Source organism: Antechinus flavipes, chromosome 2 (assembly GCF_016432865.1).
Source record: "Antechinus flavipes isolate AdamAnt ecotype Samford, QLD, Australia chromosome 2, AdamAnt_v2, whole genome shotgun sequence".
NCBI lineage: Eukaryota > Metazoa > Chordata > Mammalia > Dasyuromorphia > Dasyuridae > Antechinus > Antechinus flavipes.
The window spans coordinates 540,926,393-540,946,249 of record NC_067399.1 but is presented as its reverse complement, the minus strand read 5'-3'; the positions used below and the strand labels follow the sequence as shown (position 1 = coordinate 540,946,249).

The 19,857-nt window shown below is 32.8% G+C and overlaps 1 protein-coding gene across 6 annotated transcripts in view; it reads right to left on the bottom strand.

Annotated features, from left to right (window-relative positions):
* Window positions 1-19,857, bottom strand: part of DENND4A (DENN domain containing 4A) — a 131,401-nt gene that overhangs the window by 3,239 nt on the left and 108,305 nt on the right. For all 6 annotated transcript variants that reach the window (XM_051980828.1, XM_051980829.1, XM_051980831.1 and 3 more), the window contains 8 exons: window positions 15,250-16,361; window positions 12,908-13,097; window positions 10,326-10,420; window positions 7,159-7,334; window positions 6,725-6,862; window positions 2,527-2,737; window positions 2,013-2,267; window positions 75-192 (listed from right to left, as the gene is read on the bottom strand). In XM_051980828.1, coding sequence (XP_051836788.1) covers window positions 75-192; window positions 2,013-2,267; window positions 2,527-2,737; window positions 6,725-6,862; window positions 7,159-7,334; window positions 10,326-10,420; window positions 12,908-13,097; window positions 15,250-16,361 — 2,295 coding nt within the window. The remainder of the gene's footprint in view (window positions 1-74; window positions 193-2,012; window positions 2,268-2,526; window positions 2,738-6,724; window positions 6,863-7,158; window positions 7,335-10,325; window positions 10,421-12,907; window positions 13,098-15,249; window positions 16,362-19,857) is intronic.

The following is a 19,857-nucleotide window of genomic DNA, read 5'->3' as shown; positions in this document are numbered from 1 at the left end:
ACTATCTGTGCTACTTGAAGAAAATATTTAATTATTGTATGTCAATAAAGATTTTTTCTTAGAAAGATACTTACTCTGTGCATTCCAGAGGATGTATAAGGGTTGTCCTGGATCCTGGTGTAATTTCATGTTGTCCCATAACATCTGAATTAAAACATATTTACTGTCTTCTGACATATAGTGACGGGGAATCTAAATAGTTAAAAAAAAAAGAAAAATAATTAATATAAGCATATACTACTTCTTATAAAATTATTTTAGATATATACTGGTAATTGATTAAGATGAACATGACATACTGTATATGTATATATAAAAAAATTATATGCTTCCCCCCTGGGCTCTTGGAGCTAGGAAAGGAAAGAGGGAAAGAGTGGAAGAAGGGAGGAGAAAAAGCACAAAAGAAAGTAGGAAAAGCCAAAAGGTGGCTTTTGGGGGCCTGTGTTGATTCTTTCTTTTTTCCTGCTCGCTCCAGTATCTTTGCCAAGAAAACACCCTGATGGTATGGTAAGAAAGCAGTTAGAGGGTTCAGTGAATAGAATGTCCAAATTGGAATGAATTCAAGTCTGGCCTCAGACACTCACTGGCTGTGATCCTGAGCAAGTCACTTAGCCTGTTTGCCTAATCCGCTGGAAAAGGAAATGGCAAATCACTCCAGTATCTTTGTCAAGAAAACTGTATGGGGTGATGAAGAATCAGACATGGCTGAGCAACAACAACAAAGAAATCTTAATTATATTATATTAATCACAAAGTAAATGTTAATATTAAAATTAAAACACCTTCCACACTAAGATATAGTACCAGTAGTAAAAATGTTGCAAAGTTACAATTTTAAAAATGTTTAAAGTCAGGCAGTTAGTGGTAGTGACAAAATGAGTGTACGTGGCTCCTGGTCTTTGCTCCATCACTGGCTCACTGTGCTCTTAAATAATCTCAAAATAATCATCATTATCTCTCCCCTCAAAGGAGTCATCCGGCTTCTACTCAAAGACTTTCAATGACCTCCCTCATGGACTCTGGCAGCAACTCGGTCTTCTATCTCTGGACAGCTCTAATTGTGGGAAAAGGTTTTTCCCCCTCCAATACCAAAACCTAGATTCCCATCTTGAAACTTTTCATCCATTGTTCCTCATTCTGCCCTCTAAGCTGAACAGAACAGCTCTAGTCCCTGTTCCACATGACAGATAGCCTTTTAAATATCTGAATATGGTGATCATATCTCTCTTCTGTGTATACTTTTCTCCAGGCTAAAAACATTTCTAATTCCTTCACCATCCTGATGCCTTTTTCTGGACACTTTCTAGCTTAGCAATGTTTTTCTTAAACTGTGGTGTCCAGAAATGAACAAAATGGTCGAGAGGAGGTCTTGATAAGGGCAGAGCACAGACTCTTGTCTCTTTACATATGGCAGTTACACCTCTAAGTGGAGCCCAAGATCAGATATGGTGGCCACATTACAAGACCACATCATGATGAGCTGGCCATCTACTCTAAACTTTTAAGTTTTTTTGTTTTTTGTTTTGGGACAAATTTGTCTCAAAAAAGAAAAAAAAAAACAACAACTATGTCTTCCCCATCCAGTGCCTGGAAGTTACTTTTTTGTGGTTGTTACTTGGTAAGTGTAAGACTTCACATTTATTCTTACTGAATTTCATGTCTTTCTATTTAGTGCAATGTTTTAGCTTGCTAAATCTTTTTAGATCCTGATTCTATCATCCATTAATTATTGCTCTTATCTTAGAGTCATCTACAAATTGGATAAGCATGCCATGGCTTTACCCAAGTTACTGATAAAAATGATAGCAACCTGGGAGGAAGAAAGAAATATAACTAAGAATGCATTAAAAAAAAAAAAGTTCCATAAATTGTCATTGTAAGTATTAAGGTCCTGGAATAAATGAAATATAATAAAATCTCATTTGTCATAATTGAGAATAGGCAAAATCATTTTTGAAGTAAAAAGAACAATATTTATAGTACCATATTTGGTACAGACTTTTCTCCCATACCTTAGAATACTTATTACAATGTTCAGAAGTCAAAATCAATCCAGGCAAATTACTAGGTAAGTCCAGCCGTCTAAAATACCACACTAGATTCCAAAATACAATCGGGTGATGGTCCACAAAGTCTGCCACCGTTATTGCATTATCACCTTCATTTTCCAACAAACTTTCAAGTTCTTTCCATACCACTAATGGACTGAGATATGGGACAGTAATAGGGTCTGGACTCGGAAGGTCCCACTCTAATCCCAGTGAATCCTGTTGCAAAACAACAAACAAAACAATTAAATAAGTATAAAACATTTAAGTGGAATCATACTTTTCAAACAATTGTTATGATACACTTTGTCCTTAAGTGGAATAATAATAATGTTCCTTATAACTTTATTATGTAATTTAAAACTCTTCACTACTCATAAAGTTATTAAAATTAAAACTAGTAAGACTATACTGCATAAGGGAAATAAAAGCATAGCTAAAGGATCAGCATTCAAATTAAAAATATCAACATATATACCGTTGTTCCTTGCAAAGTTGCTGGCAGACTACCTGTAGACACAATGTGGCCAATCTTCTGGCCTCTTGCTTCTTCCTTGTCTAAGGGGCCATAAGTACTAATGCTCCTGGCCACGGGAAATATTGGACATTTTGATGTACTCATATTTTGTCTCCTTCCTTCAGGGATTTGAATACTTCGGGCACATGAATTTTCTTGCTCTTTAGATTTGCTTGGGGGAAGGGAAGAAGAATTGGTAATGCTTAATACATAGTATACGCATTGAACATGTTCATTTATGCAGAGGAATACAATACACTGTACATTTCTATAGTGTTCCAATATAGAATCTCTGGATTATAAGAAACCATTAGGCCATTTACTCCTAGTTTTTCATTTACTTACTCTAGATTCAAGCCATGTTCTCAGTCTAATCCCTTTCCCATTTCTCTAAGACTACTCTTCTCCAGGAGGAGTTTTCCTGGATACCTCAAGCAGCCCTCATGTGTCAAAATCTCAAGGCTTCTCTTTGTTGTTATTTTGTCTAATGCTATAAAGTATCCTCTATATAGTTTTAGTGGTATATCACTAATTTAGGTAAACTTACTTTTAGTACATTAGTTAATTTCAACCATGATCACGTTAAGAATATCCCACTGATTATTTAAGTTATGTTTAAAATTTTAAGAGTATTTTATAAATATATTTTTATAAGCTTGAGTGAACCTTGTTAGATTGATTCTGAGATATTTTATGCATTTTGTAATTGTTTTAAACAGGACTTTTCTGTTATTCCCCTTTGAAGTTTTTTTTGACTATATAACATCAGATATTGATTTTTGTTAATTTATCTTGTATTTAAATATTTTACTGAAGTTATTGTCTCAATTAGTTTTTTTTTAAATTGTTGTTGATTATCTTGGGTTCTCCATGAAAGCCAGCTTTCACCAGCAAATAGAGATAGTTTTGTCTCCTTTTTGTCAATGTTTTCACCTTTAAATTCTTTATCTTGTATTATAAGCCTTTCTAGCAAAACAAACAAAACAAATATAATACATTTAAGTGGAATCATACTTTTCACAAATTGTTATGATATACTTTATCACTTAAATAGAATAATAATAATTTTCATTGTAATTTTATTATGTAATCTAAAGCTGTTCACTAGTTATAAGGTTATTAAAATTAAGACTAGTAAAACAATACACCACTATATATATTGAGTATGGCAATCAATAGTGAGAAAAAAGATATCTTTGGTTTGTCCTCATTAGTTATTGGGAACACTGACAGTGTTTTCTCCATTGCAAATAGTGTTTTTAATTTTAGATAATATTTTTTTCTAATTTCTATTTTATCTCCTACACTGGTACTTTATAGAGTTTTTAGCATTAATAAATATTGTACCTGGTCAAAAAACTTTTTTGTGTTTATTGTGTTTATTGAAGTAATCATGTGGATGTTTTGTTTTTATAATGGCTATTTATATGAATTGTTCTACTAATGAAGCACCATACTTGCATCTATTTTGGTTAACTTGAATAATTTCTTTGTTAATTGCAATAGTTTTTTTTTTTAAATGAGAATTTTATGCAAAGATTTTGAAATAGAATAAAGGTCTACATAGTCCTTTCTTTGCTTTATCTTGAACTAGCTTAGGTGTTAGGAATACATTTTTTATATTTTCCTTTTCAAATTTTGGGGAAAAAATTTGGAAAAATTATTAAATATTAATTAAATCAAATCACTTGTAAACATATATGTATTTTTAAAAAGCTTTTTATTTACAAAGCATATGCATAGGTAATTTTTCCAAATCTGACCCCTGAAAAACCTTCTGTTCCAAATTTTCTCCTCCTTCCCCCACTCCCTCCCCTAGCTGGCAGATAGTCCAACACACGTTAAATATGTTGAAATATATGTTAGATCCAATATATGAATTATATATGTATTTTTTAAAAGTTCCTCATTCCCAATTATTTATCAAAGCTTTGTACTATCTATAAATCTGACAAGCATAACATTAATGTCTATCCTAAGTCACTGGTGAAAATATTAAATAGCCCAAGGAAAAAGTACAGGTTGCACTATAGATTCTTTAAAATTGACAATACTGCATTACTGACTACAGTTTGGATTTCATCGCTCAACTGGTTCTGAATCAAACTAAAAAACTGTTAACTTAATCTTTTCATCTTTCCCATTCCTAGGTAAATGATATTTTTTCACATTTTCTTGATTTACCAAACTAGTAACCCTATCAAAACAAAGGTTTAATTGGCACAACTCCATTTGTTTTCAAGCTTATTTTTTTTTAAACTGATGTCCTGAAATGACCTCATTCATTGCAGGGGGAAATCCCACCCAACTCCCTTAAGAATGAATTCTCCCTTGTCACAAAAAGAAATCAATTAAACAAGAAAACCTGGTAAGAGTGACATCTGACAAGGTACAAGCACATTTTACAGTGCCTGTCCCTATCCCTTATCCTTTCTGTTCTGAGGAGGGAGATTTCATTAATTGATCTTCTACACTGTCCTTGCTGTCTCAATTGTTCAGAGTCCATTTTCTTTTTGTCTTTTTGGTTTTGCTTATTTCACTTTGCGTCTATTTATGTAAATCTTTCTAAATCTGGATCACTCATAGACTATGTTTACTTTCCCTTCTTTTTCCCAATTGATGAAAAACCCCTCTGCAGCACTAAAGAATTGGAAACAAAGATCACCATGGTGATATTTTGTTTTTGACGACCTGGGGATCTATAAGTAGTATTTGGGTCATTGGGTCAAAGGGTATGGATGGTATAATCACTTCTGCATAATTTTAAATTGAAAGAATGAATGGATCAATTCAAAAGTTCAACTATGTTTTAGTGTGCCTATCTTCCCATAATCTCTCTAACACTGACTGGTTTTCTTTTCTCTTTTTATTTTTGACAATTTGCAGAGTGAAGAGAAACTCCAGAGTTGTCTTAATTTGTATTTTTTCTTACTCTTAGAGGTTTGGACCATGTTTTTATATAATCATGTATAATTTCAAATTCTTTTCCTAACTTTGAGGCCCAGAGAGGAAGTAACTCTGCCCAAACCCCATACCACTCTTGTCCTCTGCCCTGAAATCTTTTCTTTCCCTTCCCTCCACCCCCAAACCTACTGGATGATCTCCCTTTCCTAGCCAGTCCCTGGGGATTCACATCCTCATTCTTTGCAGCACAAGGAGCTGCTTCTGTATCAAAAGTTCAGACTATCCCCTTCTATAGGGAAAAAACAAAAAACAAAAAAACTTTCTTGCTTTTACTTGATTCTGACTGAGTGGTACTTTCTCCTCTGTGGCATATTTTTCTACTTGACAATTAGAAATTCACTTCTACCTCTTCACATTCTTTTCCTTTGTTTTTACCTGGAAGCCCTTCTTCTCCATTTTAAAGGTGCACTGGCTCTTCCCTGATAACCTGTATACGAAGAGGAACTTTTTGGTATGGTCCTAAAAAAGAGCCTGGCTTGTGCTGAGTCTAGAGAGAACATACTTGGATGTCAAGGGCACCTCCTGAACTCTGTCCAAGTGACCATAGAAACCTCATTTTCTAAAAGGAAGCTCCTCTGTCACTAGTGCTTCTTGGGGATGGTTCTTAGTGCCAGATTCCAGAGTGAAGCTGTCATCACAAAGTACCTGGTGGATTGAGCCAATGACCCTAGTGAGAAATCTTATTTGGCAGTTCCATCTTATCTTATTCTTCATGTTTATTTTTGTCTTTTCTGAGGACAATTTTTTCCATTAAAGATAAATAAAAATAAAGCAAGCATATGTTTTACTAATTTCTTGGAAAGACAAAGATAAGAAAAAATAATCTGAAGCTTTAAGTTTCCTATTAATTTTGCCTTTAAAAAATGTGGGGAATATTCTATTATAAACTTTACAATCCCCCATTTTGGTGACATTTCAATATATATTGCCTTTCTATTGAAAAGTTCATGTGTTTATGACCTAACATTAGTCTCCTGATCCATTTTAATACCTTTTTTAAACAACTGAAGGAGGTGGAAATTTTTCATGAGGCTCTATTAACAAATTTCAGAACTTAACTCCTTTGAAACTGTCAAATCTTTTAACAGTTTATTAGTTTAATAACCTAAAACTGCACTGTAAAAGATCACCAAATAAGGCTGAAATAGAACATACAAAGTGCTAGAAATATGTAACACCACATAACCATAATTACCTATTTGCATTAAAATTCTCTTGAGCAGAAATAGCAACGCCTGAGGCTGATGAAGAAATGTAGGACTTCCTTGTTTGATTTGAATATGATGATGGAAAATGCATATTCTCAGTAGAAGGGCTAGACTTTAAAAAATACCTACAATGTGAATGACATGTTTTAAATTTTTTTAAAGAAAAAGTATACAAATACATGCTTCTTTAAATAACAAGAATAATCATTAGCATTACAGGTAGCATTTATATAGCACCAGGCACTGTTACTTAGTGCTTTAAAAATATTATTGCATTGGCATAACTTCATGGCATAACTATGAGATAGGTGCTTTTATTATCCCCATTTTACAGTTGAGGAAACTAAGACAAATAGAATTTAAATGATTTGTCCAGAACCAACAAAGCTAGTGAATATAAAGAAAAAAGAAAGGTTATTACCTGCCAGGTCGTCGCAAATCTCTTATTTCAATATTTAGAAAGGGTAAGAAAAGATTTCCACAAAAAGGGCATGTGGTATTGAGATTTGAATCATCTGCTGTCCAACCAGCCATGATTTCTTCATCATGTACAAGGCAGTCACAAGTTCGACATCTTGAACAGCTTGATATGAGAACCTGCAAGAGAAAACAACACTCTCTTGAATTTATGTATTTTTGTGGTCAAGCCTTAAACTATTCCATGAGAATTGCTATCTGTACAAAGTGAATTAAAATAAAATCTAACTCAAGAAATAAATCTATCTGAAGATTAACATTCAGGCTTCATCTAAGGGAGGCAGGAAAAATATCTCCCCTGGAGTCAGAAGGCCTGGATTAAAATCCCAGTTCTGCCATTTATGAGCTTCATAACCTTGAGAAAACTATTAGGTCTCTCTGGCTACTGGCTGTTTCATCTGAAATATGAGAACTCTAATTGTATTACTTCAAAAGCTTAATCTGAGGATCAAATGGAAATGTAAGAAAAGTGCTTTATAAATATCATGGCATCACATAAGGTAAGTTATTATTATTATTCATAATGATGCTGCAAAGAAAAAAGAAAATTAGTTCATTATCCATAAATTTCATAAATGATTCTAGTTTTTTGACTTGAAAATTGTACAGTAAAATCTCATTAATTTAAAATTGAAGGCAAGAGATAGAAAACAATTCTACATTAATAACATTTATACTGATATTTTTATTATAAAGCAATATTGGATATTGTCTGGAGATCAGCAGTTACTCCAATTTAGATACCATTTTATATTCATTGTGATCTTAATAAAAAAGATGAACCATTCTTTTAGACTTGCTTTCTTAAATTTTTCTTATCACATTTTTTCTGTTTCCTTATTCATTTACCATTCTTAATTATATTTTAATATTCCACTATATTGATATACACTACAAATTGTTTAGATATTCTTCTGTTGGACCTCTATATTGTTCCAGTTCTTTTTTATTACAAATGATAGTTATTAATAGTTTACATAGACTAAAATAATGTTCCTAATAGTAGGACAACTGGGTTTAGGATACAGATATTGTTCAGAAAGACATTTTCCTATTGGGAGAGGAACATTTATTTCCAGTTTTTTATTATTTCCAGTTTTTTGCTATTACATAATTTGGGAGGGATTTTGGACCTGTGGCTTCCTAAGTATAGAGAATTCATGATGAGCAAATTTCCTCCAATAAATAATGCATTCAGGCAATTACTCTGTCCTTTTGAGGCTGACAAACCTGAACCAAGTTCATGCATGCCTTGCATGATGCCTTGCCCAGAGACATCTAGCTACTCGATACACAAGTGGTTTTAAATCCATAGCCTCTCTGACTGAAAGACTGACTTGCTATCTATTATACCATGTGTCTTATGAATATAAACAGAGGTCTTCAAACTTTTTAAATAGGGGGCCAGTTCACTGTCCCTCAGATTGTTGGAGGGCTGGACTATAGTAAAAACAAAGCCTTTGTTTTGTGGGCCTTTAAATAAAGAAACTTCATAGCCCTGGGTGAGGGGGTTAAACGTCCTCAGCTGCCTCATCTGGCCTGCGGGGAGTAGTTTGAGGACACCTGATATGCAGTTGTAATTTTTTGCATTAATTTTAATACTCTTGTGGTATATTCCAAATAGTGGGAGTATGTGGTCAAAGGATATCATTAAAAACAGACAATCTGGAAAACCAGTTGCTTTCCAGGAAGACTGTATGAATTTATAGTCTCAGCAGCAATACACTGTTTTCCTAAGGACCTGCTACAATACCTTTTGTTGTTTTTGTCTATTTATTTGTTTTTGACTTTTTTGACAGATATGAAGTGGTACCTATCATTATTCCAATTTTCATTCTCTTGAATGAATTTTTTCATGTGAGTATTTTAAATTTTCTTATCTTCTTTTGTAAAGTGTCTGACTATCCAATAGGGACTATAGGCTACCCTTAAATATAGATAGATGTTCCTTGTACATTTTTGATGTCAGTTTTTTTCTTCTGATACAGGCCACAGCTATTCTCCTCTATGTTATTTTTTTTATCTTAATTATATCATTAATAATAAGTTAACAATTATACAATGCTTTAAGGTTTGCAAAGCACTTTTATCCTCATAACAATCCTGGGAGATAGGTGCTATTATTCTCATTTTTCAGGAAATGAGGAAATCAAGGCAAATAGAAATGACATATCTGAGGTCAGATTAGAATTCAGGCCCTCCTGGTTTCAGAGTTGGTGCTCTGTCCACTGCGCCATCCAGCTGCCCTGATGTTTTTTCTTATAACCTTCTAATGCTTTTAAAAAAATTCTTGAATCTTTGATAAAACACACATTATATAAATTATGGATCTAAATGTATTTTTGACTATATTGTCATCACATCATCATTAGCAATGTGGTGCAATAGAGTAAGTAAGGGCCTTAGAAGTGAGAGGGACCCAGCTTCATGTTCTGACTCTGACATTATTGTCTCTAAGTCATTTCATATCTCTGAGTCTTTTAGTTTCTTCTTCTATAAACAGGCATTAAACTCAATAAGGTTTCAGAGAAATTACCAACGAGGTGTTTAGAGTATTTTATAAGCCTTACAATAATAATTTAAGAGTCAGTTATAATTATCAACATCTTGTATTAAATAATAAATTTTTTCCCAGTTTTATTTAACATAGTTTTAACAAAAACAAATATATATATGCACATACATATATATTTGAATCTATTTCTGAGTTTTTTAGATTATTTCACTAATCTTTATGTTTAATTTTAACTCAATACCATATAATTCTAACAGCTTTGTAATACTTCAATGTGTCAGAGGACAAGTCTTCCAATTTTATTGTTTTTCTTTCAAAACCTTTCCTAATTATTCTTGTCCTTTTCTTTTTCCATATACATTTTGTAAAGATTTTATTTGGAACTATAAAGAAACCCACTGGTATTTTGATTCTGCAAATTTGAATTTGAATCTACAAATTAATATTGGGAGCAATGACATTTATATTAGGTTCATAATACCTCATTCATAAACACTGCATATACTTCAATCATTCCAGTTCTCTTGTATTTTGTCCTTTTCTCTCTCATTTCAGTTTTACAGTTACAAAGATACTAATTCAAAAGAATTTCTTACCTCCATAGCATAGTTCTGGAAGATATTTGTACTACTTGTGCTGCAAGAAGATGCCAATTCTGATTTTCCAGGTAAAACGAACTTTGACAAGGGACCTATTCATTGTTTAAAAAATAACAAACAAAATATTTTAAATATGAAAATAAATTATAGTAGATAATTTTAAAATAACTAAATGTAGGTTTACTTTCACAAATGAAATAACAATTTTAGATTTCAGTAATAATAACTCAAGAAAGTATTCTATTTATGGGGGAAAAAACCTTCATGGCATAAAACAATAAAACACCAGTAAGGCAAAAAACACTGAAAATGTATTTTTAATATATACATTTTAGTTACCAGGGAAAACAAACTTGTCCATGTATATGTTGGGTTCATTTCTTCAACAAATATTTCCTGAGAATCTACTGTACAAATCTAAGAGGCATTATGTTTATATGCCATCTAGATTGTATGTAATATAATCTAAGGTCCTTAAGGACAGGGACAATATTTTGCTTTGTTTTTTTATTACCAGTACCTATATCCTGTGTGTAGTAGGGACTTAATAAATGCTTGCTGAAATGGATGAGGGAATCAAAACTATTGAAGGATTTTTTTCTTGGTTATCTTATTATCTGATCACAATTTCTTAATTTCTTTCACTGAATCATTGTCCTTGTCATTATTACTAATTGTTGGTATGTTGAAAGACCCTGTTCCCTTTTCACTAGGTCCTCTCCTTTGGTACATCCATATATCAATATTCATAAGTTCAATTTTAATCTTTATGCAGATGACTCATATACCAAAAGATCAATTCCAAATCTCACTTCTGAAATCCAGTTCCACATTACTAATTGCCCATTGAACATTAACCAGGAGGTATCTCAAGCTCATATGTCCAAAAGAGAACCCATGATTTCCCCCCATAACCCATCCTTATTCCGAACTTTTTCATGTTGAAGGTAACATCATGTTTTTTATTATTCAGTTTGCAACCTTGATGTCATCCTCAATTGTTCATCCTCACTCATCCTACAAAGACCATTAGCTGGCAAATTTTAGTAATTTTTATTTCTGTGTTTCTTATACACATCTCTTCCTCTACTCACATAGCCAGTGCTCTTGTTCAGGCCCATATTGCCTCTTGCCTAGATTCTGGAAATATCTACCCTTCCAGTCTCCAGCTTTTTCCTACTCCAATCCATCTTCCATACTATTTTTAATGTGATTTTCCTAAAGTGCAATTCTGACCATGTCATTTTCCCACTAAATAAAACTACTGTCTCGAGAATCAAACAAACTATTTCACCTGGCATCTAAAGCTCTTCACAATATGACCTTTTTCTAACTATTCTGTCACTGCTAATTATTGCTTCCTCTACACTCTAGAGTACAATCATATTGGCCTACTTGTGGTCCTTCATATCCCATGGTTCTGCTTTTGTACCCAATTGTCCCTTTATAATTAGAATGTTCTCCTCCCTTCCTTCTGCTTCCTTCAAGTTTAGCTCAATAGTCACCTTCAACAGGAAGCCTTTACTGGTCCCCCAACCTACTAGTGTTTTCCTAAGGTCAGCTTTGTGTCTGCTTTGTAAGTGTTGGGGTATATAACTATAGATCTATTTGTTGTTTCATACAATAGAATGCAGGGTTCTTTTAAGCAAGGAATATTTTCATGTTTGTCTTTGTATTCTCAATGTGTAGCTTAGTTGAAAGCACATAGTAAGGTTTAATAAATGTTGATTGATAAATGAAAAAAATAAAATGAATCTAAAGTTTTAAAAAAATACCAAACATTTTAAAAATGGGTTAATGGAAATGATCTGTTTCGTAACTATATCATGACCAGCATTAAAAGGAATAAAATTTTCTGGTTCATACATTTTAGGTTTAGGTATGTGCTTAAAGGTCTAGGTAAGGACGGAATATAAATCTTAAGAGATAAAGTTTATGTAAGGATAGAAGATGTTCAGAACATGAGAGATTTTGTTTTTTAATTCTGTCAAAGTCATCTTCCAATACCTAGACAAAAGATACTCTTTTTTTTATTTCAGACTTTCATTCTACAAAAGAGGTATTCTTTTGCTCTCTCTCTTTAAAAACTAATTTCTATTTTTGTTTTTGCTAATTTGTGTTCTTAGGCAAGTAACAAGGTTTTTTTTTTTTTGTTTTTGTTTTTTTTTTTTTTTTGAGTTCAGTTTTCTTTTCTTTCTTTCTTTTTTTTTTTTACATTTGTTTAAAAAAATTTTTTTCCCCTAGGTTCTCTCCCTTATCCCCACCCACAATTAAGAAACCACATGTGAAGTTATGCAAAACAGTTCCAAAAAAGTCATGTTGGGTAAGAAAACACAGAAGTTGTAAAAGAAAACACTGATCAGTTTTCTCATCTGTAAAATGAGGGAGCATATTAAATGATCTCCCAGGATCTTTCTAGTGGTAAACTAGAGCCAGATAAAAGTACCACATTCAGGGAAGCATCTATGATTAGAATGAGGAATTCTCAAGTAGATATAATTAAAGATATAAATTAGCAAAAAGGGATTACAAATGAGATGAATATTATAAAATTATGTTATAAAATTGTTAAAACAAACCCTCGCAAGAGGTAGTACTTTCTAGACTTGATCTACTAAGTCCGATTCCCTTTGTCTCTGATGTGACATTATTCTCTTGAGGGGAAGGCATTCCTTCAAATTCACTGCAAGCTTCTTCATCTGTTAAAGAGGTAGATTCAGAATCTAGGGCTCCAACTGAAGAAAGACTGGTTCGGTCTGAATTCTGATCCTAATAAGACAATTAAATTGCTTATTTTTTTTAGCCTGGAGAAAGTTCACTATTTTCAAGTTAAGACAACCAATTTAATAATGTTCCTTTACCAATATCGGTACTATGGGGATGTTCAACAGGAGAAAAAATAATAATAAAAAATCCAAACAAACAAGAAATGTATCCTTGACAGTCAGCTTGGGGAAAATATAATGAGACAGTCTCAAGACTTACCACTGAGACATAATGTCCATCGCAAAATGAATTCAGAGTTTTACAAACTATCTCTAGAATAAAACTTATCTTACAAAAATGATTTTTCTTACTCCTAATAATTTTATTTCAGAGTATTACCTGTCAAGAGGAAAATAATTATTTCAAATTAATACATTTAAAGACTTTGTAGAAACAATTGTGCAAATAGTTAAAATGTTTTTTTTGTTTCATTTCGTTATTTGCTATTTGTTATTTGTTAATATGCACTGGAAAAAAGCCAAATGGACAAAAAAGCAGTTGACTCAGAAAAAAATAGAAGACTGTAAAGGAGTCCTCAGTCTATGACAATAGTAAAGACAATAGTCTTTAGTATTTGAGTAAAAATTGTGTTTTCATTAATTCTGAGCTCTAAATGGCAGCAAGCCAGGGAAAGAAGAGATGGTTAAAGGAAACGTTTTCTCTTCATCAAGAGGCAGTATGGTACAATGATTAGAGGTGGCTTAAGAGACTAGGTTCAAGCCCCATCTCTGACATATAATGGCTGTGTAACCCTGGATAAGTCCTGTAACCTCTGAATGTTCAAGACAGGTCTGCAGAGAAGGTAGTGATCTATATAATCAGAAGAAATTTCTCACCTAGGAGCTCCCTATGTGAATGATTGAAAACAAAGTGCAGTACCTAGCTTTCTCTTGATTAGAAAGGTCCTGCTATGGAGTTTTATTCTGACCTATGCAGTGTCAAAACTTTTTTCTTTCCTCTTTTCAGGATAGGCATTTTAGGACACTGGAAAAATCAAATGACATCTTTGCCCAAGACAAGTGCTAGGCACTAGTTAGCATACTGAGAAAGTGAAACAGTGAGAAAAAAGGAGAAGGCCTTTGGAATCCAAACTACCCTTAAGTTCTGAAGCATTGGAGCCAGAATGAAAGTCGGTTGTGTGCATAGTGTAAAATCATCTTCATTTAAGCAAAGATTCAGAATGAGTTGAAAACTTTTTTTTCTATTTAGATCTGGGAGTGACAGAACCAATTTCAAGTTAAGTATTGATTAATACTAGTTAAAAAATTTTTAAAAGGCACATTTGATTATACAGTGATACAAATTTCTTCAAATAGATAGTATAGTACCTTATAAATAGTGACTTTTTATAATTGTTATTATTTCAAACATATAATATTAAAAAATACAACTGACTGAGAAGACATGTCCTTTCTTTGTTCATGCTGCCTACAGGAAGCCAAGCTGAATTAGAAAGCCCTAAGAAGGCATGGCCATTGACCTATTAGAAATTTCCAAAGTGCAAGCAGAAAAAATCAATGATTTCTGAAAGATTAATTTTACAAAATCAAAAAAAGACTTTACTGCCTACAAATTTTAAAGGCTAAAGATTATTTGCCTTTATTTTCACTTCTAATCAAATATATATTTTGAAAGTATGTGAATCTACCAAATAAATGAGAGAACCCTCTCCCCTTCATTAGAATAAAAAGGAAAAGAAGTTTAAAAAAGAGACAATGGCAATATCCATAATGCAATAAGAGTAACAATTTCTGCTGATAGTGTGCTCTATTTTTTTTATTTGAAAATTGTTTTGTAGAACTAATATGCTAACAATCTTCACTTTGTTATATTAATAGGTTTAGTCAGAAAACCAGTATGAAGATTGAAAATCAATAATAATTTTTCTCATGATGGACTCTAATAAACAATTCTTACTTAATAAGTTATCTTTCACAGTGGAATTATAGAAAGAAATCTAATCAATAAAATTTCTTCTCCTTAGAGGCCTAAGTCTTAAACATAAACAAATTTAAGATTTTTAAAAGTTTTCTTTAGACAGGTCCATTATTTAAAGAATAACTATCAATATAAATGTTTCCAGCAGTCATGCATTTTCAAATTTTCCATCAAGGGGGTAGAAAGAAGTAACCATGATTATACCAGAAAATCTTACCTTGGAGGGTGTAGTATACATAGTGAATCTTGTATACCATTTGCTTGCCTTCTCTGCAACACCTTTCCCAGCAGAGAATACACTACTCTTTAGAACATCTAATTTAGGTGTTATTAATGTATCTAAATTAAATGAAGGTGATGGAACAAGAGTTAATGTACCAGTCATATCCTGAGACTGTTCCCTAAGTGGACAGGTTGGTGAGAAAGTTGGAGAAGACCAAAGTCTATCCCTGGGTTTATCTTCATTTTTTATATAGTAACTTTTAGATTTGGTAAGACGCATTGGTCTGGGAGAAATAGGAGGAAGGCTAGACCTTCGGCATGGCTTAGTTACTGTTGGGCTTTTCTTATTTGCAGATTTATCCTCACAAGCCCGTTGTAAATCAATGCTTGGTGTACGGCTGGTCAAAGGACTGCTCATATTATTCATGTACATCACAATTTCCTCTGCTAAATCTCTTCTTGCTGATGGTGTGGAAATACTTTTTTCATCATTTTCTTCATCTTCTTCCACCTCTTTCTGCTGCTGCTCAGTTTCAGCAGCTAAAAGTGAGAGTGGATCAAATCCAGCAGCAACATCAGTTTTCTCGATAGGTTTTATTGAAAAGTTGCTGTTCAATCGTTCAATTCTCTTAGGGTTTTGTGTAGAGGTGGTCTCTGTTTTTGATGTATCTACTTCATTGTCTAAATCTTCTAAGTCAAAAATCACAGGGGAGTCAATTTTATCTGTCAAACAGCTAGTACCCTCAAAAGGTGTGTCATCATCACTAGATTCCTTTTCCAGACTGTCTCTTTTTGATCTTAAAGATGGATTTCCAATATCAAGGGTATTTGGCCTTGGGTTTTTCTGCATAACATTTGAAAGAATTTTTGCATCGGCTCCTAATTTTTCAACCATTTCTCCAGGGCTTTCTTCTTGGCCAATCCTATTGATCATGAGTCCCATTAATACACTTTCACTAAGATTATGATTTCTGTTTTCCCAAGACATCTGTTCATGCAAAGTAGGTTCTGTCTCATTTTTGTGCCTTTTTCTAAAACTTCTTTCAATATTTTCTGTTTCATTTGTCTCTTCAAAAGAAGATATCAATAGCAGTTCAGATGTGTCTTCTGAAAAACAGAAAAGGTAATTTAGTCATGAAGAATTTAATATGAGAAAATGAGTTGCTTTCAATACTATATCTGAACATTAAGTCAAGCTAACAAGCATTCTTAAGTGCTTACCAGGCATGTGCTAAGCACTGGAAAATTAAATTTTAGTACTTGTTTTTGCTACTTAAAGAGTAAACGCCATAATAATTTTTTAACCAATTTAGCCTAACTGATTAGATAGGAAAGATTATATTTCATTACTATAAAAAAGAAAATTCTTGGCTAAGGAAATAATTAAGAATAAAATATCACAGCTTAAGAATTAGCATTATACTTCTTAAAACAAAGACGTCCCTGAAAAGCACTAATCATGAAACCAAATTCAATTCAATAAACATTAGGTTCCCACTATGTTTGAGATATTCTGCTTGGTGCTGGGATTGAAATCACAATAGTGAAATAATACCTGGTCTCATGGAGTTTATATTTGACTGATGAGAAATAACATGAATTCAGGTAAATACAAATTATATATAAAGATAAAATAATTTTGAGAGAGAATGCTGACAGCAGGGTACAGGATAATCAGTTAAATTCTTACATAAGAAGTGATGTGAATACAAGCTAGTCATTCTACCAATCAAGTATGGAAGATGTGCATTCCAAACAGGAGACCTTACTAGTGCCAAGGTTCAGAGAAGACAGAATGAATGCCATGTATGCATCATTTTACAGGTCACTGTGGCTAGGACAAGGAGTATATGAAGAAGAAGAATACAAAATAAGAATAGAAAGGGAAGTCCGAGGCATATCATGGTGAGCTTTAAATACCAGGATAAAAATTTTACATTTTATCATTGAGACAAAAGGATTCATTGACGATTGAGGGTGACAAGATTAAGTCAGCTGCCAGTTCTATTTCTCTTCATTTACAGAGCTTCCACCTCAGTTCAGGCCTTCATTATCTCTCATTTGGAATGTTGAAAGTCTCCTAATTGGCCTTTCTGTCTCATGTTCCTCATCGTTCCAATCTGTCCTTCACTCTGATGCCAAAAAATTTTTAAAAAGCATATCTTTAACCATGTGACTCCTCTATTCAATCAACTCCAGTGACTCCCTATTAGCCTCTAGGGTAAATTAGAACTCTTCTGTAAAGCTTTTAAATCCCTATAACTACTTGGCACAAACTATCTCTCCAGCCTCACTGGGTGCTGCTCCTCCCATGCTCTGCAATACAGAAAAATTGAGCTTTTCTTTGTTGTTAATTCACAACAATGTTATTTTTCATTTCCAAGCTATCGTACAGTGGCCATCCCTCATACCTGAAATCCACTCCTTCCTTACCTTTATCTCAGAGTCCTTCTTTTCCTTTAAGATGCAGCTTAGGTATTTTTTCCTACATGAAGTCTTTCCAGATTCCTTCTATTACTAGTGCCCTCCCTCCAAATATCTTTGTATTTAATTAATGTGTATGTGTATTTTTATAGATATGTGTATTTTTATAATACACATAATCTACATATGTGTGTGTTTTTACTAACTTTATATTTATATTGTATGTGTTTTCAGATGCACTTGTTTCTCCCATTAGAATTGAAGCTCATTGCAAGTAAAGGTTGTTTCTTTCTATCTGTATCTCTAGTGTCTGGCACAATATAGACATTTAATAAAGATTTGTTGATTGATTGATTAATCTCAATTTGGGGGATATCAACTTGATAGCTGATTGGAGAGAAGAGAGACTATAAGCAGAGAGACAAATTAGTTGGCTATTGAAATATTTCAAGTGAAAAGTAATAAAAAGTTTGAATTTTTAGCAGATGCTGTGTAAAAATGTATTGAAGATAAAATGAGTAATATTGTCAAATGATAGGTTATGAATGATGAAGAAAAGAAGAAGCAAGGAAGAGTCCATGATTGCAACCATGAGTAACTGTTAAGATAATGGTAAGCCCAACAGAAATAGGAAAGTGGAGAGGATGGAGGGGTTTGGGAAAAATACAACTTATTTTAGACATAATGATTTTCAGGTGTTTATAGAACATCTAAATGGATATGTCCAGCAAGTAGTTGGAAGCGTGAAATTAAGAGTTCAGAGGAGATACTATAACTGGCTTTACTTGGAATGTTTGCACAGACATTTTAAAAATTATTATTGTAGGAATTAATTAGATCATCAACGGAAAGAGAATAGAGATAGAAGAGAACCAAGGACATTCTTAGTGAATGATTATAAATGTTGTTGACAAAATAAAATATATATTTCTGTTAAAAAAAATGATTAGAGTGGGTGGAGCCAACATAGTGGAGAGTAGATAGGATGTAGTCTAAGCTCTCCCCAACTTCCCTCAGAATTTACAAATGGATTTTGGAGTAACAGAACCCACAAACATTTGGAGTGTAATAATTTTCCAGTTTAACATATGTTGAAAAGACTTCAGGAAAAGTATGTCTCAATTGGGTAGTGAGGAAAGTGAACCAATTCAGGTCCAGTGCAAAAAGGTACTTAACCAAAATACAGAAGCATTGGCTATTTCCTGGTTTAGAAAGCAAGTTGTGATCCCCTGAACTTTAACATAACAAGCAGGATTTGGCCAGGCTTACCCAATGCAGTGGGAAAGCCCCAGAGTATCTAGTTGTCCAGTTGCAGAGGAAGTTTAGGACAATATCCCCTGTGCCTTAGGAGCAGAACTTAAAGTTTTAAAAATTAGCAAAAAAAAAAAAAAAAAAAAAAAAAAAGCAAAAAAGAACTCTGATCATACAGAGCTACTATGGAAACAGGGAAGATCAGAACACAAACCCAGAAGTGGACAGCAAAAGCAAAATACTTTCAGGTGAAGCCTCAAAAAGTGATAAAAAATTGGTCTCTAGCTCAAAAGGCTCTTTTGGAAGAGTTCAAAATAGATCTTAAAAAAGAGACAGAAGAAAAATGGGGAAAAGAAATTAGAGCTGTACAGGAGAGTTATGAAAATTTTGGGGAAAAAACTAACATCTTAGAAAAAGAAGCATAAAAGTTAAGTGAAAAAAAATTCCTTAAAAATTAAGTTTGATGAAATGGAAAAAAAAATCACTAGAAAAAATAGAAATAAATGAACCCTTCCTTCAGCATAGTAAGTAGCATTTATCTAATACCAAAAATTAGCATTTATATATTAATGAGGATAAACAAGGGTTTTTTCCAATATGATCAGAACTCAAGTTAGTAAGGCCCCTGTAATCATTATTATTTGATATAGTGCTAGAAATGCTAACTATAGTAATAAAACATGAAAAAAAATTGAGGGAATACAATCAAAAATAATACTGCTGCCTTTTGCAAACAAAAAGATGGTTTACTTAAAAAGTCAACTAAAAAAATCATTGAAACAATGACTAGCAAAATTGCAGGATATTGAAAAAAAAACCTATATATAAGTCATCAACCTTTCTGTGTTATCAACAAAACTCAAAAAGAAGAGATAAAATAAAGAATGCATAAAATACTTGAAAGCATACTTACTAACATACTCATAGG